The 23265-nt window shown below is 41.0% G+C and overlaps 2 protein-coding genes across 2 annotated transcripts; one reads left to right on the plus strand and one right to left on the minus strand.

Moving 5' to 3' along the window:
• Window positions 1-269: 269 nt before the first annotated feature.
• Window positions 270-13361, plus strand: LOC110979557 (uncharacterized). The gene is made up of 12 exons (XM_022235461.2): window positions 270-414; window positions 992-1085; window positions 3591-3695; window positions 4223-4301; window positions 5547-5661; window positions 6340-6524; window positions 7167-7322; window positions 7600-7677; window positions 8123-8206; window positions 8755-8913; window positions 9649-9816; window positions 10826-13361. Exons 1-12 carry the CDS (start codon window positions 360-362, stop codon window positions 11024-11026), a joined length of 1479 nt encoding a protein of 492 aa, XP_022091153.2. The 5' UTR covers window positions 270-359; the 3' UTR covers window positions 11027-13361.
• Window positions 12777-23126, minus strand: echdc3 (enoyl-CoA hydratase domain containing 3). The gene is made up of 8 exons (XM_022235462.2): window positions 22973-23126; window positions 19156-19295; window positions 18471-18606; window positions 17518-17623; window positions 16788-16872; window positions 15820-15929; window positions 14947-15112; window positions 12777-14265 (listed from the first exon to the last, which is right to left on the minus strand). Exons 1-8 carry the CDS (start codon window positions 23042-23044, stop codon window positions 14142-14144), a joined length of 939 nt encoding a protein of 312 aa, XP_022091154.1. The 5' UTR covers window positions 23045-23126; the 3' UTR covers window positions 12777-14141.
• Between the last annotated feature and the right edge of the window lie 139 nt (window positions 23127-23265).

Consider the following 23265-nt stretch of genomic DNA (forward strand, 5'->3'; position numbering starts at 1 on the left):
TTAACCTTTATGTTAGCCTCTCCTCCAGAGAGCTAGCCAGAGACTAACATACAATGCATGAAGTCAACTACTACATATGCTACTTATAAAAGGACAATGATTAACTTCATCACTTGTTCTTCAAAAGAAGTAATAATGAAATAAATTTATCAGTGTTTCTTTTCTATTCTTTCAAACTTAAATTTAATCGGATATTTTTCCAAGCTATTAATTTAATCTTCATCATGGTTGTATTATTATTATTGTCATCTTTTTTTTTTTAGTAAGCTAGAGGGTACTTGTTGCTAATAACGCGCTGGACGCCATAGCGTCGACTGCAGCCGAATTCTGCTCTTGTTCTTGTTGAGTTCAGTGCAAAAATGTCTTCTATTTCAAGCATGGCAAGATTCAGAAATCCAACGAAGTCCGCACGAGGTACTTTAGATTGTTCCTGTATAAAGCTGTATTGTTACAGTTTGATTTAGATATGAAATTTCCATGTTCGTGGGGAAGAATTAACACTCGACAAGCCCGACTGTTTTGAACATCACGACGTACGTGTGTATGAATATGATCATGGTAACTGTCAACATGGTCCTGACCACTTGAGTGTTTGCACATTGACGTTGCTTGGTCATGGTCATGGACACGGCCTGCGTTTTTCCGGATGGCGGTTGGATGGGTCTGTCACAGTCAGACAGTAGGCCTGCACTGTGTTTAGCCCCACTACTAGTGTGGCATGGACTCTCACTCCCGATCCATCCTTAGTAAACATCTGTATACTCAATTTCGTGTCGGCGTATTGAACATTTCGGTACTCCCACTTTACTTGGCAAAATCCCTTGTAAACTTGGCATCTTTTCTGCTAGCAGCCAGACCTACAACCATTGTAGCCGAGGCAGTAATCACAGGGAAAATGGCAAAGGGTAGAAGTTTTACAACATTTCAAAGCAGATACTGCAGTTATTTTAATTAAGACTGGTAAAAGTAAATAGTATTCTTTGGATTTCAGACCCTGGATTTTCAAGTACCTTGAAGAGGACCAGTAGTCTTGGAAGTCTGAACAAGAGAAGTTCTGCCAATTTAGCTCCATCATTCAATGCTTCGTAAGGGTCTTTAATTACACCACTTTTTTTTTAAAATTACTCTGTGCATTTAATTTTTTAGTTACAAAATCTTATTGCCTAAATTTGTATAAAATCTGCATATGCAGCCAGAAATGAGACAGCAGAATCCACACGGTCTTCCTTGTAGCACCGCTACACTGCTGAAGAACTGAGCATGCGCATTAACGAGCAAAAGTTCACAGGTACATGTACGCTATGAAAGCATCACATACATGTATCCGCGTACGCTTAGAACAGAACAGAACTGACTCACTTGTAACACTGCGTAGCAGCGGGTTTGTGCACAAGTCTATGGTATAGCACTTTTTTGCTACACGCCCTGACCCCTTCCTTGTTCATTTTCCCATGTAGCACTGTGTAGCAGCGGGTTTGTGCACAAGTCTACGGTGTAGCACTTTTTTGCTACACGCCGCGGCCCCTTCCTTGTTCATTTTCCCGTGTAGCACTGTGTAGCAGCGGGTTTGTGCACAAGTCTACGGTGTAGCACTTTTTGCTACACGCCGCGGCCCCTTCCTTGTTCATTTTCCCGTGTAACACTGTGTAGCAGCGGGTTTGTGCACAAGTCTACGGTGTAGCACTTTTTTGCTACACGCCGCGGCCCCTTCCTTGTTCATTTTCCCGTGTAGCACTGTGTAGCAGCGGGTTTGTGCACAAGTCTATGGTGTAGCACTTTTTTGCTACACGCCGCGGCCCCTTCCTTGTTCATTTTCCCGTGTAGCACTGTGTAGCAGCGGGTTTGTGCACAAGTCTACGGTGTAGCACTTTTTGCTACACGCCGCGGCCCCTTCCTTTTTATTTTCCCGTGTAGCACTGTGTAGCAGCGGGTTTGTGCACAAGTCTATGGTGTAGCACTTTTTGCTACACGCCGCGGCCCCTTCCTTTTTCATTTTCCCGTGTAGCACTGTGTAGCAGCGGGTTTGTGCACAAGTCTATGGTGTAGCACTTTTTGCTACACGCCGCGGCCCCTTCCTTTTTCATTTTCCCGTGTAGCACTGTGTAGCGCCTGGTTTGTACACAAGTCAACGGTGTAGCACTTTTTGCTACACGCCGCGGCCCCTTCCTTTTTCATTTTCCCGTGTAGCACTGTGTAGCAGCGGGTTTGTGCACAAGTCTACGGTGTAGCACTTTTTGCTACACACCGCGGCCCCTTCCTTTTCTTGCACCTTCGTCTTGCAGTGTGTAGCATTAGTGTGCACTTGAAGGTCTGGTTCTTAGACCATTTGATCGGCTGTGCCAATATCCTATTGCATATCACCTGACTAAAATTCTGCGTAGCATGTAGCACTGCTACACACACAGGTTCTGTCTTCTTCAGTCTCATTTCTGGCTGGGTTACATGTGTTACATTTTATTGTTTGTGACAAAAAATCTCTGTGGAAATGTGGAACGGCTTTCACGTATGTGTATTATTATCATCGTTTAACCTGTTTTTTCCTGCCAAATTACATGTAGTTATATATGTTCTCCTTTTCTGTTAAGGTTAATTTTACTTTACTGAAGAACATCTTTAATTTTCCATTTAATTTTTTAGTTGGAGGATCTTATTGCCTTAATTTACCAACACTTTAATGTTTAATTTCGTTTTTCATTCTAGGAACTTCATTTTTTTGGTCCATTTCTCTTCTTACGTGTAGTATACAAGTACGTCCAAGAGCACAGTTGTTTCCACTTAGATTTATATTGAGTTGTATATTAATTTAGTTAGACAAATGAACAATATTAATTGAGAATATTATTTATGTTAATGTACATGTACTTTTTATCCCAGTCTAAGATTGGATGAGCAGGTCTCTGGGCCACATGAATTTGACTTTTGTTCATCCTGGCTGTCTTAGATTGGTTTGTCCTTGAGTCCCTGTCTCCCTTTCCATTCTCCTATGATCAAATTTTATTAATTTATTCATTATTTTCATGTATAATTCATTGTTTACCTATTGCAATGAATACTCTGTTTTGTTGTTTTGTATCTGTATTTCCTTCAGTAAGGCCAAGTAAAAGAAAAAGGTGTTCCATTTTTATATTTTGATTTCATTTTTTGTAACTAAATATATTTCCAAGATTGCAGTTTGATTTTGTTTGGCTCCTTTGCCAAAAGGAGCCAAACATTGAAAGTGAAGTATTGAAAGTGAAGGAAATTTCACCTTTTCATGGGTTTTAAATTTGCATATATAGCTGCATGTTGGTAGTTAGTAAAAAAAAAATTAAAATCTTGATGAAATTTAATAATGGTGATGAAAATGGAGAAGAAAATAACCACGGACAAGAAATGAGTTTTTTTACTTTGTTTTATGTGCAAATTTTTTGGCAGGACATGTGATGTAAATGCTCTGGTCATTAGGTCACAGGGTATGCTCTCTCCACATGTGGTGTTTGTAACAAAAGCCTTAATTTGTCAGTAAAGCTAGCAGTTTATTTAAAGGAAATGTGTCTTACTGGTAACTCCATTAAAATTTATGGGCTGCAATGTGTGATTGTTTCCTGCAGGAAAACGAGCCCAGGACTGTCCCAAGAATACAGCAATCTTGAGGCGGAGTACATTAAGAACTTGCAGCAGCAGATTTACTTCCTGGAACTGGAGGCCAATTTCCTATATCCTTTTCCCCCCATAAATTGATTGATTCATAATTCTAGTGGTCAGTAAAAAGCACACAATGTTGGCTTTCCTTAAACAACAAGAGCCTTTAAAATAAATTGTTTCTGAGATAGTCACTGGCATAGATGGTAGCGATTACTCTCTTACATGTAAGAGAGCTCAGTGCGTATATCATCTGAGATGTCTCCAGTTCAAATCCCATTGCAATCAATTTTTTTCAGTTCATTCTGGGAAAAAATTATTGGATTCAGCCTCCAAAAGATCCTTTAGAGCCCACAAGGAATTTTATTGAGGATTTTGCTGGATCAAGAAAGGTAGACCCAACTTCCTATCGCTTCACACGGGGGGCTTCAAGTGACGCCATGGATAATTTAAGAAGAAAGACAGAGACCATTGGTTCCCTTCACTGTGCAGGATTTGAGAGGATTCAGGAAGGTTTCCAGCAACAGTGTCCCGGTAATTAGGATAAATGCGATCTAAGTCTTGACTTTTCCGTCAGAATCCCTTGACTGAATCAATTTACTCGGGACCAAGCAAGGAAGGCCACCCATCTGCAGCCCAAAATGACTGAAGAGGCCGGCAGGATGTTGGACACGCTCAAGGTTTGTTGGCTACCGTTGAATTCATGCCAGTGAAGTAGTTGAGACCTCAAAACCATCACAAGACGAGCGCAAGACCTCCTGTCTGAATTCAAGTCTCAAGCTATTCAAATGAACTGCAACAAAAGTATTGTTTTCCCTATTACTTATGACTGGCCTTGACTATAGCACAGATTTGTGCATCAGCTATAGAGGGCAGTATACGGATAATGAATGTTTATGAGTGCAGTGGTAAGAATGATATGGTGAGGCAACACATGAAATGTTCCATTTCACAAGACAAAGCCAAAGTACACAATACATGTACATGTACCTGGCTACATGTACACACATGAATGCAACACCTGCATAAATCTTCGTCATCATTTCCTCTTCTGTTCGGAGAACAAATGGTCCTCATGTGTTGTGGCGTCAGCCGTTTTGCAAAACAGATTTGTGACCAAAGTGTGACCACCGCACTGGTAGTATTGTGCAATATTAGACTGGTTCCCATCCCTACATTATTGTCCTCCTTACTGGGAATGAAATATATGAAATGGGGATGGGAACCAGTCAAGTGAAATGAAGTTCTGTTCAACAGGTACTGTTTAATAGAACGAATAATTGAATGACATGTGATCAATGATCCACCAATCAGATGACAAGGATTTATGCAGGTGTTATATAATACATGTATGTTTTAGTTGTAGTAGATTGTTGTTTCTGGGTACAGTGGAAAAGGGGCAAAAGAGGGGCTGTCTCATTTTAACTGAAAAAATAGCACTCTTGCACTCTTGACTTGCAAGTGTTAATCTTGAAGCATAAGCTGCACATGCGATAGCATACTCCCCAACTGATTGTGTGCCCAATTTCTCGCCATTACCTTTTGGACTGAGTTTTAAGATGCTCAAATTTTTTGCCACATGATTTTTGTTGTCATTTCAAGTCATCAAACGAATGAAGAGACAGTCCATTACTTTGTTTATAAATAGGGACAGTCCATTCCTCCATATCTTTTATGATCTTCCTAAAATATTAAAGAAAGGAGAATTGAAATTGTTCAGTAAAAGTTAGGAAAGACAGGGATGATTTTCTTCTTTTTTGTAAAATGGGTGTTTTTCAGCTTTTGCATCTGAATTTAACTAAATGAGTTTGAACCATTAGCAAAAGACATACATGTACATCTGTCAACAAATTGCAGGAAGAATTCAAAGTCTGGCAATCTACAAGATTCGATGATATCAGTTGTGATGACTACTTTTATAACAGGATTTGCAATCCACGGTGGATGGCCTACACTTGGACATCAAGCGGAAAGAATCCAACTTGGACATGGTGAACTCGGAGAAGGAACGGCTGGATGGCCGGCTCAAGCTGTTGCAGGGTGAGTCTTTGTTTAATACAATGATCAGAAACCCTTACCTGCAGGATTTGATTTTCATTTCTAGAACTCGCTAGTTCTCTTGCCCAGACAACTCCAGTTCAAGCACTGCCAGATTTGAAAATTGTTGATCAGAACTTGGTTGTTGGATCAAACTTGAAACAAACCGTACATCTGAATTTGAGAAATCATGACTTTCGGGCCTGTTTTTTTTATTCCCCCCAAAAAGATAATTTAGAAAAAGAAAAATCAGAAGCTCATGCGTGTAACTAACAGTCAGTATAATATTGTGTGTTAGAATTTGCTGGTTCAATTACGCCCAAAAACTTTTACAAAGTTCACAAACAAGAAAAAGTGACAGATACTGGAATGCATTGCTATAGAATGCTGCATGTTTGTAAACATTCTCATGAAAAAATCTGTGTGCACTGTGATATGAATAAGTGCACAGAAGCCTCTGCACTGGAGTTCTTATGACTGTCCGCACAGGACTGTTGACTGGCCTTACACTTGAAGCCCATAATGGTTCATATTTCTTGATCAAGTAATACTATTTACTGTCTGTGTACGAATGAAAAAGGAAACATAATAAGCAAATAAATCAAAATTCGAAATTCTCTGTTGTAATGGAAAAGAGTTCCGGGAAGTATTCAGTTCAGCATGTCTTTTTTCTCTGACAAGACACCCACAACCGGGAGAAAAAACTACTGGTGGAGGAGATTGTGCAGCTCAAGAAGCAGAACGAGATGACGTTGAGGGAGATTGCGCAGAAGGAGGAGCAGATCTTTGACGCGAGGAAAGAACTGGACAAAGGCAGCACGTCGCTGACGAGCGCCGAGCAGAAGATCAGGATACTCACTGCACAGGTGCTGATTTGAATGAGTTCTTGAAGATGTAACTTCTGCAGGCATGAGCACTGTCCTTGCCTTTTGTATATACGCATATTTTAATATTGCTATGTTCAATTCTGGCCTTGAAACCAAAGACTCTTCAAAAGTACCTTATGAAGAGAAGACAAAGAAAAAAAATGTTCAAGAAATTTGGGGAGACAACCTCCAATACAGTTGAATTTTCTCGGGGAAAGCCACAGCATCAGGTAGTGCCTGAAAACCCAATGACATGTCAGCCTGGGATTCGAACCTGGATGACAGAGTTGGAATGGTGCGAAGGCACCCTTGTACCAGCCTGACTTTTCAAGCCTTGTTTCAATCTTTGTGAATATTCAAGGATGCTGGTTTGCAGACAAAGGCCTGATTGCAGGGTTTTTCATTGCAACTGTTGGGCTGATTTCAGGTCTCAACAAATTATATGTTTAGGCTTCTCTGGCCTTACTTTGGACCCTGGACAAGAACCTGACTGGCATTCTAGAATCTTTCTCTCTCTCCTTCTTAGTGGATTGGACAAAAGGAGTTAGTTTAGCTTTGCCTCTGGTGCAGGTGTGCAAAAACGTCATGTCCATTATCCCAAGCGTCACGCGGTCGCGACAATCTCTGTTCATTCATGTACAGGTGGACCAGAAGTCTGACGAGCTACGACACACCCAGCTTGCGTTGGAGGACAAGCGGGCGGAGCTGCTGAAGGTGCAGACCCAGCTTCAGGAGTTGGAGGATCGTTACTACTCCAGCACTGCATCCATCCAAGACAAGGCTGTGGAGGAATTCAGGGTAAGGCCCCATGGCAGTTGTACTGTCTGCTATGCCAACTGGCTGTGTATCGGAAGGGGTGGTCATCCGGGCTGTACATTGGAGTCGTGTGCTCAAGTACTGACCCATATGTCATGAACTGGTGCAAGTCACATCGCTTCAACTCGAGTCTACTTCAAGTCTAAGTCAGTAATTCATGCTCCGCAGATCTCCAAAGAATACCTCATAAGTTTACTGCCATAGCCTGGGGTGTCATGGGCAAAAAATTCAAGAAGTATAGATACAATTGTATTTGCAGAATGAGATTCGTGTGATGCAGCACAAGATGAAGGAGACAGAGCTGAACGCCCAGCAAGACCGGTACCTGAAGAACAAGGTAACAGCTAGTGTACAATAATTCCTCAAATCAGCTGACTTCCTTGTTTTTCTACTTTTCAGGATGTATGCTGTCAAAAATGGTAGAATACTGAACTAAGGCTTGGTGCAGGTGATTGCCTGTTTTAAACTTAGAGTTGCATTCCTCATGTTAAGAAAGTATATACATTTCAAGGCTTACCTTGAGTGCTTGAACTCTAGGACAAATGCATATATAGTAAAATCCCAGTGTGATTTTGCAAATTAATTGGTTCGACCACAGTTTTGTGTGTGTGGGACTGCTTTTTCTAAACACACTTTTAAGAATCGATCGACTTGTTACTTGTAAATGGTAGTTCACTCTCACATTTCCCCCACGGTTCACTCACGCTATGCTATTGGGCAGTTGCTGACTCCCATCTTGTGTAATGTGTATTTACCAGTTTTTTGTCTGTTGTTGTGAGTAGATGTCAGATGACATTGCCAACCTGGTCAAAGAGAATGCTTTGCTGGGGACCCAGGTAGTTGAGTTACAGAAACAGCTGGACAGAGTAAGTTCTGAGATCCAAAATTTCCAGAGCCAAAGTTACTACAACCTGTGTATCTCCCAATATGTTTATCCGTGTAACCTTTAAAAGGCTTGTTAGATTATTATTGTGGGAAGTTTGATCTGATGGCAAGCTTTCATCCTGGAAATCTGCAAAATTTGAATATATCTTGTCTCTCATAGATACCGTGACTTCTGCCAGCTGCTTGCCTTACTGCCTTCTTTGCTTGTATGAACTGGCCTTGAATTTTCTGTTTTTTAAATCAGTGAGCTAGTTCTGGCCAAGTCCGAATAGCTTGGATTGGAAATAACTTTGAAATAAAAATTGGCCTGTGGAAGACACTTGTGAGCAGCTTGATTCCATATTTATAGGTGTGTGGCATGGGAGCCTTGGCACTTTGAAAGTGCCTAGCTGTCTCATGCAGAGCGCCCTCAACAGCTCCTGCACAAAGTCTAGATCTATGTTAGCCACTTGCTCAGATTGAACCAGCACCCTCCAAGCAAAGCCGTGGCCATGGAGTTTAACCCCGGGTGCCGTTCTCTCTCTCGCAGGAAAGATCACTGAGGGAGAGCCGTGACACCAGACACGCTTCCAACATCACCGAACTGGTGACGGTCCGTGACAAAGAGAAGCAGCTCAAGTACGAGCTGGATAAGGCCAGGGAGGAGCTGAAGTATGAACGGGACCGTGTACAGCATCTGATGAACCAGGTCAGTCATGTTACCTCTCACATTCTTAACACAGTGTCATTTCATTATGAAACACTCAATGTGGCTTGACCTGAAAAGATTAATATTATCAAGGTGAATTTTGGTATCGATGGTGCCGAGCCCTTATGGTTTTTCTACTAATATCATGTGGTAATTTGACACCAATTTTATGAATTTCGAATATGTTTTTTCCCGTAAAACTGCCATTTTTTAAAGTCAGGTAGGCCAACATTTCTCATTTACCGTGCTCAGTGCAAAGGTTGACTCACATTAAAGTATGCACTGTAAATTGCCATATAGCGGCAAAGGCGTTGGTCATCGGACTGAGTTAGAACTTCTCAAATGTACGCTTAATGAATGCCTTCATGCTCATGCCAAGTTTTAAGGAAACAATTTACGGCACAGCTGAGAACTTTAAGGGCAGAATGCCCCCTGCAGCGGTCTAAAAAAGGACCCTTTAGGGTTAAATGCACTGGCAGATGTTTTAACAATGCAACTACAGTACAAGTATCATGTACTTGTATCATTCTGTGTATGTTTCTCAATTGATTTCTGCTCAGCTAAAAACACATGAGGTATGCGTTGGCCGAGCGGCTCCCAGAAATTGGTATGCGAGTCCTCATACATATCCACATTACTTTTGATGTTGGTAAACTATGGGTAAACTCAACATGTTTGACATAATCCAATATATGTTCCAGGTTCCAGACACTTCACTTTTTTTTCCACTATTAGCTAGCGAAGCAAGAGCAAGAGCATGTGACTTCCAACCTGAGCCAAAACACACTGCGAAGCAGGCTGGCTGAGCTGGAGGGCCGGCTCTCTGGGGTGGAGGTTGAGAACACCCAGCTGCGCAGGGACAAGATGCTATTGGTCGATCACGTGTCAGAGCTGCAAAAACAGGTTAAATGCTGGGGAACAATGAAATTATCTGAAATCAAATCAGTGACCAAATCTTACAAAAATGAGTCTCAAGAGCCATTTAAAAGGGGGTCAGGTTGGCATAGTGGGTCTTTCCTCGCTTTCCACCTCAGTAGTCCTGGGTTCAATTCCCGACCCAGTCCATATGTGGATTGGGTTTTCAGTCCCCGCTTGATTTCATGGGTTTTCCTAAAATATTCTTCTGGGGTTTTCCTGGAGCCATGACTAAAACTGTAACTTCTTCTCAATGTCTCCTCTCTACAGGTTTCTTCAGGCTTACGAGCTACAGTGCCTAGGGCACTTTTGAGGAATCCTTGGTGTCATTACCAGAAAGACTTAAATAAATAAATAATAAAAAAAGAACTTTGAGCAGAATCTTTCTTATTAAGCAATAGGAATCCTCATTTTCACTCACATAATATCCCTTTTTTGTCTTGATGCCACACCAAGTGACGTCAAAACCAAGAGCTCAATTTTTTCTTCCTGATGCAACTTAACTGATAAAATAGGGCATAAGATTCCTATCATGAGATGCAGTCACATTGTTTTACAACAACTTTTTTCACATTTCATAGTGGCTGTGCATCAGTGCACATTGATAGTAGTTTGAGGTGTCTTCCATAGACATTAGTCAATATGAGATTTCAGGATTTGCACAGCCACGTTTTGCATCAAAAAACTGTGAATTATAGAGAACTTTTATGTCTGCATTAAATACCTGCTGATTTCAGGTAGATAGGAAACTCTTTACCAAGGTGGCGTAGGGTACAGTCATTTGATTTGGAGATACAACGGCAGACTTTGTTTCAAGAAACGATGAGCATGATGCTTTGTAGGTACACGGTGGTGCCTTTGTCCAAGTTTAAAGTTCTGGGCCTGAGCGGCTGGGATTTGAAGAGAGTTTTCATTTCTGAGAAATTCACAGAATTCCAATCTTGAGAGGAATCAGTTTTCCGGTGCTTATAAACTACTTTTTTTTTCTGAATTCTAGGTTGCAGAGCGAGATCAGGAGGCCACAAGAATGCAGAACCACATGCACACCATGGAGGGAACATTGGCCGGTCTTGAACGCCGCAACAAACAGGAGAGCTCCCTGCAGAGCCAGCGCTGGGGAGAGTTTGAGAAGATGGCGGAGAGCATGAAGAACCTGTCCAAGAGCATGACGGCGCGCTCACTGACGCCGGAGTACTGAGAAGGGAGGGGCTAATTTGGGACAGAGAGGGATTGCGGGGGTCACGGCATCTACCGGCAGAACCCTGCAGAGCACTGCTGGGGTGGGTGTGAGAAGACAGCTGATGAGAGCATGAAGTTACCAGGACCTCTCTTAAAGAGCATGAAGGCGTGCGGCTGACACCAGAGTCTTGAAGGAGGCGGCGGGATGGGGCTAGTTAGGGGTATAGACCCATCAGTGGAAGTTTGTGTGCTGCAAATAAAAACTACAATATATAATGTATGTTTCTTTATTTTTACTGTATTTGTCAATGTGTCATAGACTTGCACAAGTGATTTCTGTAGTCTGAGTTAAGTGAGGCACTAGAAATGCTGAAAAAAAGGGTGTGTTCATTATTTCAGCTTTAAAAAAGAAACCTTTCTTTTGTCTTGAACAGTGTATCGGCACTGGCTAGTTTTTACCAAGTCGAGAGAAATTAAATTTGAAGCCTGCTTGCTGCATTTTGTTTTGTGTGCTGTTTTTTTTTCATAATTACCTCAGGTCTGTTGCATTGCTGATTCAACTATAAAAACAAACTGTTCTTATGAGTTAACATATAACACAGGAATTGGTCTATTCAACAATTCACTTATGTTTATACATGTATGTATTGTATCCGTAATTGGTTTGTATTTTTTAGTGTAGATTATTCCGTGGTTTTTAGCTTTTTGGTCTGTTTTTGAACCTAAATTCATGTCTCTGAGATTTTCTCACAGGCTACTAACTTCCAGTCCCAAACCTGTTCCATCCAGTGCTTGTTTAAATGCTCCTGGGATTCAAAAGGAGCCATCTAATATCGGCACCATTACTCATAACTTGTTCAGGTCCTGCGTCATTTTTCCCAACCTGCTTATCCGTCCTCAGCATACAGTAGAATCTGTCCAACTTTCAGTTTTTCTTGGCCAACATGCTAATGGATGGGACTTTGTTGTGGTATATCAATTTTATTTCAATTTTCAGCTTCTAAGTTTAGCATGCGCTTTATTTGGGCCCTATGTACTTTCTTTTAGCTCTATGAACAAGATGAATCATATAATCGCGATGAACTCTAGCTGTGGTGGTAGGAGATGAGTTAAAACATTCCTTTATTTACTCCTTGTTCACATGAAATGGTTTCCTTAGAAGTACAGTGAGATGTGAATTCTGAATTACATGTATATTTAAAGTTCTTTACGTGGTGTTAAAGCCAAGTTTCTAAAAAATCACTTCAGGCTCTGTATGAGATTTATCCTTTTTAAAACAATGTTTTTATAATTTCGAAAAAAGATTTACGCAGTTTTGTGCCCCTATCACAATGGAAGCTAGCATAGGTGCTGTTTTCAATAACTGTACGAGCCTTATTGATTTGTTTATTGAGCAAAGATTCCGATATTTTTGTACCTTTTTGTAAAATGGACAGTGTAGAATTTTAGCTCTGTGCAAAATGAGGTTGAAGACACTTTGGCAAGTTAGCAGGGTGTTTATCATCACATGAAGTACACACACAAGAAAGTATGAAGAAAAGAGTTCAAACTAAAAGCAGTGCCGGGGAAAAAAAGAAACTATTTAAGTTTGCTTTCTAAAACAAGTGCCTTATCAATGTCATACTTAAGATAGCGTATACTTCTAGATATTTCCTCGGATTTGAAGCCTTCCAATATTTCTAAAAATTGACCAAACTGCACAGGAAAAAAAGGAGCACTAGTTGTCACTGGAAGAGTTTTTAAAATAATAATTCTGTAACACCTTAAAATATATGTACACATTCTTAGTGAATACTGATCCTTTATTTCACACCCTAAACACTGCATCATGAAAAATTAGGAATAGGGGAATTTGTTATTTCAAATCCTGGGGTGTATATGTCATTGGGTCCAATGATTTTCATATAACAGGGAGTGAATTTCATTAAAAAGAATGTAAAAATGACTGGAATTGTAATTTTACCAAAGATAAGGATACATTTATACAAAAAAGATAAAAATTTATGATAAAAGAATAACGTTTATCAGAAGAGAATACATTTGTGATTCTTATATAGTAGCTTAATGGTATTGATACGATCATTATGGTGTATAGTTTAAAACTTAGATTAAACAGAACTTTAACAGGAACAAACTACAATATGCTTCATTATTTCGTTATATATAATTTGCAGTAAAAAATTGATTTTCAGTTTGTTTTTGTTTTCAAGAATTAATCCACACAATTATGTTCAGCACTTAAAATTCAAAATCAATTTTGTTTCTCCCAACAACCCTCCCCCCCAAAAAAATGAAACTCAAAACAAAGTATGCTGTACTTTTCATAGATGAGGGGTTTCGGCCAAATCATGACCCCCCCAAAAAAGAGACAATTTTGTGGAAAATAGATGAGACAGTGCACTAAATGGTCACAGTAATGAAGAAAGATGTCTAACCAGTCAATACCCGCTAGCGGGGGAAGAGCAGTTAAAAATTCAATTTGGCAAATTGCTGAGTTTTCAATTCAAATCTTAAGTAAAGCCTGAATGTCCAAAATCACTTTAGCTCCGATAAATGTTCTTTTGACAAAATACATATTTAAAATCATTGTGTTTGTTTCTTTTAGAAAAATAGCTTCACCATACGAAACCAGATCCAACAAAATGAGTCGAGCATATTTTTAACCTGTTTGCATGTGTAGTGTGAAGAAAATTGCCTACTAAAGCTTCCCAATTTGACATAATTCAATTTAAAATCCAAACAATTGGTAGGTAAAAACATAATACGGTCCCTAGTTGTGCTGTACATGGTCTGTCTATCCGCTCAGAGCAGGAAATTAAGAGGGCACATGTACATGTATATCTTTCAGTAGCAACCAAAGTCATTGGGAGGGAACCAACCACATGCGTACACAATTTCATGTGAGTTTATCACTGGATGTGCTCAAAAAACACTGCCAAGTTATTTTTATTGGAATGCAGGGTGTGTGCATGGGCCAGGCTGGAAAACTTCCCAGCAGCCTGTCCCTTCTTTGCCACTGAGGGTGCACCTCTACTCGGGGCAGATACTAAGCTCGTAAAAAATCAAAAGTGGCATCGGTGACGGGCGACTCATTTTGTTGGGTTAGGATTGTGCATAGCTCCTCTGTCCCAGCCTCATTCCTCTTGCACCTTGTCAAAGCTGTGCGTCCAGGCCGGCTTGCGCTTCTGGATGAAGGCCTGGATGCCTTCCTGGCCGTCCACCAGGCCCAGATTCTGCACCATCACGTCACTGGCTTGCCTACACAGAACAGAAAGACCATCACCCTGGACTCAAATGAAGGGGTTAATTCATTTTAACGGTGACAACTTTAGATTAGAAGCCATATTGGTTCCAAAGTCTGCATGCATGGAAACACTCGTGCTTACATCCCACTGTGATTTGTTCGTCACTTTAAGGCACTGTACTTTACAGCAACTTTCCAATTGGTAAGTGCAACCCTGTGCACCACCACCACAGGTCCGGGAGACAATATGGGGTCATACACAACCTCATGTCACAACTCTGTCCATAACACAGCTCTGTTGAAGACAAGTCCCTTACTGTGCAAGACGTGACAGTGTTTCCATTTCAGGTTCCATTAGCAACAAATAAGATTTCAAAACCTTTGTAGGTGTTGCCAATACAAGGTCAGGTATCTTGTCTCCCCTCGATGCTTGTAAACCAAAACTAATGGACCCAAGAAATAATCTTGTCTTAGTAAGAGATATAAAGAGGGCCATTATCCTTCTCTAAATCAAGACAGTATTCACTATTTGAATCTAGTGAATCTTCTCCAAGCTTTGGCCTGCATTAAACGACTGGATGTTGCTATATCAGAGAAATGGAAATTGTGTCGCCTCCGCAGACTGGATATCCAAAACTAAACCCTGAGCCTGAGACAAAGATTTGGAAATCTCCTGTTAGAGGTCTACTCCTTACTCGTATGCCTCGGCCCGGGTCTTCTTCATCTGTCTGTTGAAGCAGACTTTGCCTAGTGCGATGACCGACCGGCTGGCCATGCAGATCTTCTGGGTTAGTTTGTTGGTTTCTTCCTCCAGTGAGTCATGCGGTACCACCTTGCTGACCAGGCCGTTTTGCAAGGCAACTGTGATATGAAATTGATCAGTTGATGCAGTCGTTCAACTGTTATTTGCAATCATTTATAAACAAATACAGTAAAAAGATAATCGATGACTCGCGGTGTCGTGTTGCTGGTAGCGACGTTTCGGCTGCTAGTGCTGCTAGCCTTCATCAGGCAACTGAAGTCTGGATGCTGCAGGGTCTGCTATATACCGCCGGACCGCGTCCTCCGCGTGTCCCCCGCCGTGTATTGCGGACGCAGTACAGGTGACCTCAGCGGGCGTTGCCCGCTCCACTTCATGGGCGTGAAGGGGCGTGTCCTCGGTATGGCTCTGTTGCGCTCCGGTGGTTGTGTTGGCGGATGGTGGGGAGCCAGAAACCGGGGATGTCGATATCCGGCGGTATATAGCAGACCCTGCAGCATCCAGACTTCAGTTGCCTGATGAAGGCTAGCAGCACTAGCAGCCAAAACGTCGCTACCAGCAACACGACACCGCGAGTCATCGATTATCTTTTTACTGTATTTGTCATCCACCGCGGTGATTATGTTTATCTCTTCCATTTATAAACAATTATAAAACCCATTCAAATCAATTTAACACAAATCAGCACATAAACTCATTGGTAATTTCCACTAGACATTAAAAATCAAATCCACTTCTGAGAATCAAAAACATATCAAAGAAATCAATTGATAGCTAAATTAAGCAATTAACCAAGTGTCACACCTACCATCAGCTGAGATGGGTTCTCCTGTAAAGAGCATCTCCATGGCCAGTTTCCTTGGAACCGCTCTGCCAAGGGCCACCCCAGGAGTTGAACAGAAGAGACCAATATTCACTCTGAAGAAAACAGGCCACCAAACTTTTCATTCTTTACTTTTAAATCCCTTGATATTTTCCGCTGAGGACGTGCTACGGTCGAGTCCATTATGAGCCCCCTTTGTAAGTCCAGACACAAGTCCTTTCAAGAGACCAATCGTAAGTATTCAATAACAGATGAGCAATGACAAAAGATGCTTTTGTCACAGTTCACTTGAATAGAGGGTTTGCATGGCTGCCATCTTGCAGTCCAGTGCTTTTGTTCCACAGGGTATGCACAAAGGAGGCTACCCTGTGGAAGAAAAGAATTATGCTGCAAGTTGGCTACCATGCAAAGACTTTATAGCCTGAGACTTGGCGAAGGACTGGCTAACTTGCAAGGACTAGAGATGGACTGTACTGTAAGCTGCTTGGAATCTTCATAAATCCTCTTTAAAGTCCTTCATCATTTGGGAACCAAAGGCACATTCTTTGTACTTCAAGCCCAGTGTTGAGTACTATTGCTGGGCTCTACCTCCCTTGATCTTGCAAAATCTTCCAAACCCACCTGATGGATATTGAAGGACTCCTGAGAGGGTTAGGGTTCAGTGTTAAAATAGAGACAAAATACACGTAACTTTTTGGACCCTTTTGCTTTTTTTGGCCCATGAACTTTCTGTAATAAGAGCAAAGTGTTGTGAGAACAAAGTGAACATTTGAACATTCCAGTAAGAGAAAACAAGTATTATAAACCCTAATTTAAAAACACATTTTATTCTTTTGTATGATTTTCAAAGACTGGCGAAATATTGGAGTGGAATTTTCCTACACTAAGAAGCTCTACGATGGCATTCACGATTTAATCTCTGGACTAAAGCTATCCATCACACCTTTCCTTACCCCGGTGTTGCAAACCTGGCATTCTCAGATGCAATGGCTATGTCGCAGCTCGCTACCAGTTGACAACCAGCTGCTGTCGCCAAGCCTACCAAAAACAAAGAGTGTATATAAATTAGCTGTTCCTACTCTGGCAACTGTGGGTCAAAATGTTGAGCCCTTTAAGTACGGGATGTTCTCAGAGCCAATTTTTTTTTCAAAAGAGCTCGATTGTAGCACATGGAGACTTGTAATAGAAATCAGCACCTGTCTTCACAATTTGAAGTCTCACATCTCACATTCTGACTTTGAATATACACACAACCACGAATTCACTTTTCCTCTGGAATGTGATTACAGTACCTAGGTCAACACATGTACTTTGATATCAGCGTGTTATACAGTCAAGTATTTACGAGAAATTTGCCACCTACAGAAGTAATCTGCTTTACATCAAACAGTTTACCAACCAAGACACCAGCCAAATTATGCCGGTCCTCACTGGTTCTAAGTTGATTTTGGCTCAGCAAATGAATTTAATAAATCTGTAAAATTGGAACCTGGACAAACTAATTAATGCCATGTCCAACACAGGTTTCTGGCTGTGGCTGAGTCTACTATGGGCATGTGTCTACATACATGACATACATGCAACCAGTGAAGACCAAGCCCGAGGCACAAAATTTGGGCATGGCCAAACAAGGTCATGTAATTTCTTGCATTTTGAAAGTTTGACGTCTGGTTCCCAACCTACCTTGCACCTGGGCTATGATGGGTACTGGTAAATCTTGCAGTAGCATCATAACCTGACTGCATGTCCACATGACCCTGGATTGGAAGGCTCGCCCATGTTCTGTGGTCTATAGAAGTGAACACATGTTTACCAGCCAAGATTTATGAGATCCTAAGATGGGGTGGGATCAATTTGGTGTGTACGTACTGGGTGGGGCACAGTACAGTAGGTCGTAGTTGGGTTGGGCACAGTGAACTAAAACTCTGTGGCCACTTTAGCTAGGAACCTTGAAGAATACTCCGAAATCTTCCATCGTGCAAGAATATCAGTGGTAAATATTTGAACCTAAACATAACAGAGCATCAAGGTCTTTGTATAATCAGAGATCAATAATGGGTCCATGGTCTGCTGCAAAGCCAGAGATGACAATCGAGCCATGGTTTGAATGAGGGTCACTGGAGACCATTCCAATAGGCCTTGTCACACTACGGCCTCTCAACCCGGGTTGAACTCGACCCTCGGCAAACCCCCAACCGCCCTGGGTTGAAAATTGGATTTTTCAATCCTACATTCGTCCCGGTGTTGTTTTACACTTGTTTTGTGCAAACAAAGCTTATTAGGGTGAATTCAACCCAGAAATGAGCACAAAAAATTCTCAACCCGGTCAAAAATTCTCAACTCTGGTCTGGGGTGACGCAGGGTTGGCGCAGGGTTGAACATTTTTCAAGTGTGAATTGTCACCAGTTTTCAACCCTGCGTCAACCCTGCCATCAACCCCGAGCTTAGTCTAGCGTGACAAGGCCTAGTGAGACGACTGCACCTAGAGTGCCCTCAATGCTTCTTGCACAAAGCCTAGGCCCTTAACACGCAAACTATCTGGTTGACTAGGCACAGATTAACCTCACAGAACCTCACACCACTGACCTCGCCCCATTTTACAGTCACTTCGGTGTCCATAAACTTGTTATACTTGCCAGTTCTTTGAGGTTGTGTCCGGAGGAGAAGACCGGCCCCCTGGCTGCAATGACAATAGCCCTCAGTTCATCCCCGTCAGCTTTGTGCATGAGATCCTCCTTCAAACTCAGCAGCATGTCCAAGGATAAGGCATTCCTGAGACCAGAACAGCCAAGTTGGGCCCATGATTAAATTCACAGTCATGTCTGAGCAAGTCGACCTGCACAGGCCTTTGTAAGTCAGTAAGTGCTAGTGTAACAGTAAAAACAGTCTGGTATAGATGGCAAGAGTTCTGTATCTGGCAACACATCCATGTAGTTGCTATCACAACAAAATATATCTCACACTGAGTTTTCTTAAACACAAACCCATTCAGCTTCTATAGGACAATATAAAATTGTCAGAGCAAAGCTGTTTTTAGGTTCTATGACCAGCTACAGAACTCTTTACAAGTCTATCTGCAGAATTGTCAAAGATTCTGCAATGGTATCCATTGCCAAGTACCTGAACAAAGCTGTCTTCGACACAGTCTGCTAAGGTGTTATTTCCATGAGTTTATCAAATATCAGAAGCCAGGTCTGAACACTTTGGCTTTGGCTGTGACAGAGCCCATGCCCCTTCGGAAGTAACTAATGACTGCAGCCGCTTCCCACTGATGCATGTACAAAGCCCTGCCATAACCACTTCATTCATAATTGGTCGTACCTCCTATCTGGGTCGTTCAGGAGAATGGTTCTAACACCATCTTTAGTTTGGCTTCTGAGAGTCAGTGGCTCATCTTTAGCTTCTGATATTCCTGTAGACAGCTGCCGATTGTGCGGAGAGTGTCCCACTGCCCAATGTTGCTGATTTAGGATTGAAAATGGTTCAAGACAATCAACATCAGTTAATCAACTGAGAGGAATAGAAAAAAATACACAGTAATGTTCCCAAAAAACATTGTAGGCCAACAGCAAAATCCTACAAGCTATAATTGTCCATGTTGCATACAGCATGTACAATGTACATGTACCATGTTTACACCCACAGTAGGCCTATGAACCCATTTAATCTTAGCTACACTGTACCTCCTCCACTCAGACCAACCAGGGCAACTTGGAGCATCATAGAATATGGTCACCCATACTGTACAGGGTCTTATAGGAAGGACAGCAGCCAGCCAAAGCTCCCTTCGGCAATATGACTGCTTCTTCCTACATGCACCTGCCATCATCTCTGTATGGAACAGTCTACCAGACGAAACAGTTGGCCATCCTCACAGAGGCGGTAACAAGTTCTTTCTGAGAGTGCACTGTCACTTGACCCATCAAATTTGGTACATGTACATGTAGTTCACTCTGAAATTTATTTATATATGTGAATCTAAGTTTCCCTGTACATGTACATGTACATGTACCTGTGATACTGTTGTACAGTTGTAAGTACTATCATTAATTTCTGTATTTTTCTTCTTCTCGGTGAGTCTTTTTTGAGGCCAATTTTATGGGTCAGGTTTAGTATTGTCACAAATTTGCAATGTTTTATATGTTTAAAACCAAAATGCATAAATACATGTACATACAACCCCTGAACACTCAACTGTGGGGTTCGTCATCCACAGCGCTTCCATGAGGAGCACAGCAAAGCCCACAGAGTGTCGGATGGCAAACTGCCCACAAGGGTGGGTTTTACCCCATTAGATACATGTAGCTCTAGGGCAGTCTCAAATTAGACTTAGAATAATCATCAGAACTAGGGGATACAGCTAAACGTATTACTAAACAACATTCAGCATGAATATTATTATCATCATGCATTTACATGTATTTATGCCATTTCTTTTTCATCACATAAAAGATGAGCATACAGGAGAGGCAAAATTGACAATAATCACTGTGGCTAAAGACCTGCCACTTCTCAAACAAATGAATAAAAGCAGATGGCACCCTCTTTGAAGTTAGATGTGCATATACAAGAGCCTGTAAAGCGTATTATATTACCATTGAATTTCAAGCCAGAACTGCGGTGTAGTGGACAGCTCTTTTATCTTAAGAACAAACATGAAATAGTCTCAGCTGGATTTGATTACCAGTTATCGACGTCTTTTTTTATCCCCAAAATTAAGAATATTCTTCTTTTGTTATTTCTTGATTGACTCCAACATTTAATTGCACAGTATATGTATTTCTTTTTCTGATTTGTGGCTCTGGAAATTTTTTAAAAAGGATAACAGTTGAAAATTGTGAAATGGTCTGATTCCCACCTCGTGAATCTGAAGTCATATCGACTATGTTGGTGCAGGACCAGACTAAGATATGTCACGTCCGGTAAGAATTCTTAAGTTTAAAAAATGGTTACTGCTTATGTGATCAGCTAATTATCACTTGTTAGGCATAATGTGCATGACCATATAGTTGCTAGGTCTCTAATTTTGCAATCCATCATCGGTTTGGATGACAAACAAACAATCCATTTTATGCACAACTCAATAATAAGAGAAGTGTCCAACCTGCTTCCATTTCATTAGATACTCCAGTTCAAGACATCCTCTTCTCATAGAGTGTTGCATTATAGATTTGGGATGTAGATACAAATACATGTATTCACAAACATCAAAGTTTGGCAGAAAAGAAAAATTCAAGAAATCCCTTCCAACACAAGTTTTTGTTATTGACCATGCTTTGGCTATTAAGATTGTAAATATTAATGTCCTAGTATTGACCAATCACATTTTCAGCCTAGAATGACTGTTGCCCTTAATAAAAGACAATTAAGAGTGATTTTTCTTCTTACAAATATTTGAAAAATTATTTGAAATGTTGAAAATCTTCCTTGTATGCTATGCATGCATCTGTGAGGAGACGAGCAGATACTTGAAAAACAGTCTAGAGAAAAGTGTAAAATTAATTTCTTACGTATACCAGTTCACTTCCCCCATAGGTTTATGCACAAAACGTATGGCTTGTTTGTCATCCATCATGTCCATACCCATGATGCTTTACGAATGGCAAAAAGATTTGTTGTCAAGTCTGATACATGTACAGAGATGCCACTAGCCTATGTCAAAAAATTGAAAAATCGCATGGTGTCGGTTTTATATGTATTAATACATGGGTCTGCGCTCATGTATACACAACGTGCATCTTCGTTGTGTAGTCAGCTATAAAAACAAAAAGTTCTTTCTTGATCATCGCTGGTTGATCACAGTCATGAGTTGCAGCCTACATGTAGGGCAGCCTGCTGTTTTTTGCTCAAAAAGATACATGTACCAACATGACGAAAACTTTCTGCCTGATCCGTAGTACATGTATGCAGCGTTATGGTCATGATGGTAGTCGGTAGCTCGGGTAGGTTTACCTGGCAAACAAAGCTTTCTAACATACATGTACATGTACATGTAAGCAGAAAAGAAATCCCCATTGTTATCCTTTTCTTCGAGCCATCTCCATTGAAATTTGTCCTTGACATTTCTTTAAATATCATGAAGATCCTCGTTTCTGTTGACAATAAGATGCTGCATTTTGTCGGCCCTCGAACATAAAGTCGATCCCCGTGTTGATCATCCAACGTATATGCACAATGTACGTTTGTTGTGTACCGGTATGTTCATGCATCGCACATGTCGCATGTGCATGCATCGAGCTGTCCATGACAAGCGATTTACATGCATTAAAGGTCAATATTTAAACATATTTCCAGTCACTGACGACACCACTCAACACCGTCCTTCATATTTCGCACCACAATATGACTGACGTAAGCACTCTACTGACGACTACGCACAAGATTAAATATCCAGTCGTGCGGTGCAGGATACATGCGCATCATAGATTTGCTTCCAGTCTTTTCTTCTTTATTTAATTTTGCCAATGTTAAAAACATTGAAGGGGGAAATGTAAAACAATCAGATTTGGGGAGAAAAATACCAAAATGACGGATCTCTGCATGCACACTGCAAGTTGCGAAACAAGGGACATGCATGGCGACACGAGTCACGACAATACGATTAGGAATTTCCTGGTGACAATTTTCTAATATTAAAGTAAAATATGAACTAATTATTTTTACCTAGGCCTAGGGCCTAGTTTGTTTGTGCTCGGAGGGGCTGTTTAGAGGTTTGTGCTCTTTAAAATAATTTACCCAATGCTAGCTCTTGAATAGTACATTTTAATATGGGCAACTCTTAAAACTTTCCTGGGATGCTTGTTCGACCATAATGATTGATGATGTATCATAATTATCGCAAATACTGCACAAGTGATTTTACACAATGGTAGTAAGGCATTGTAGAAAGGAAAACGGAGCTAGCAAACATTACCCGTTTTTCCATCCCACAATGCCACATTCTACCATTGTGCAAAATCACCATCAATTAGGCACAATATTATACTTTTGTCTTACTATGGCTATCGAAGTTCAAAATAACTGTTCTGAAGCTTTTTAAAACTAACAGAAGTTAAACTAATATGATCTTTTGGCTTTTATGGTGCATGTATTTAGCCGTAGCTTAATCATTTCTATTAACTTAAATAGAAAGACGTACGTTCAAAGACGAGGCAAGACATCGAAAACCTGCTGGTCTTACGATTCTCAAAACTGTCATGGGTGGCGCCATCTTGTTGTCCTGTACGCAGAGGCTGGCTCTATTTGCATCACCTACGGACACATTACGTTTTACGCACCGAGTCAAGGGAAATAGACTAAATGCACTTAAGCACTTAGCACAAAAAGCTGTTCTTTCTCCGGAGAAGTTGCAGGCGTAGAAAAAAATAGGAAAGGTTTCTTTCTGCAATATGCAATTAATTACTTAAACTTCAAAGATTGGCCGAGTAATAT

The sequence above is a fragment of the Acanthaster planci genome, linkage group LG02 (assembly GCF_054643075.1).
Source record: "Acanthaster planci isolate LZ-2023a linkage group LG02, COTS_SCS, whole genome shotgun sequence".
Lineage (NCBI taxonomy): Eukaryota > Metazoa > Echinodermata > Asteroidea > Valvatida > Acanthasteridae > Acanthaster > Acanthaster planci.

Coding starts and splice junctions, on each gene's coding strand:
- LOC110979557 (XM_022235461.2), top strand. CDS start 360: ATGTCTTCTATTTCAAGCATGGCAAGATTCAGAAATCCAACGAAGTCC. Junction 415..991: donor TCCAACGAAGTCCGCACGAG/GTACTTTAGATT, acceptor TTTGGATTTCAG/ACCCTGGATTTTCAAGTACC. Junction 3,696..4,222: donor GAACTGGAGGCCAATTTCCT/ATATCCTTTTCC, acceptor GAATCAATTTAC/TCGGGACCAAGCAAGGAAGG.
- echdc3 (XM_022235462.2), bottom strand. CDS start 23,044: ATGGCGCCACCCATGACAGTTTTGAGAATCGTAAGACCAGCAGGTTTT. Junction 19,296..22,972: donor GTCTTGCCTCGTCTTTGAAC/GTACGTCTTTCT, acceptor ATCCTAAATCAG/CAACATTGGGCAGTGGGACA. Junction 17,624..18,470: donor GACACAACCTCAAAGAACTG/GCAAGTATAACA, acceptor TCACTTCTATAG/ACCACAGAACATGGGCGAGC.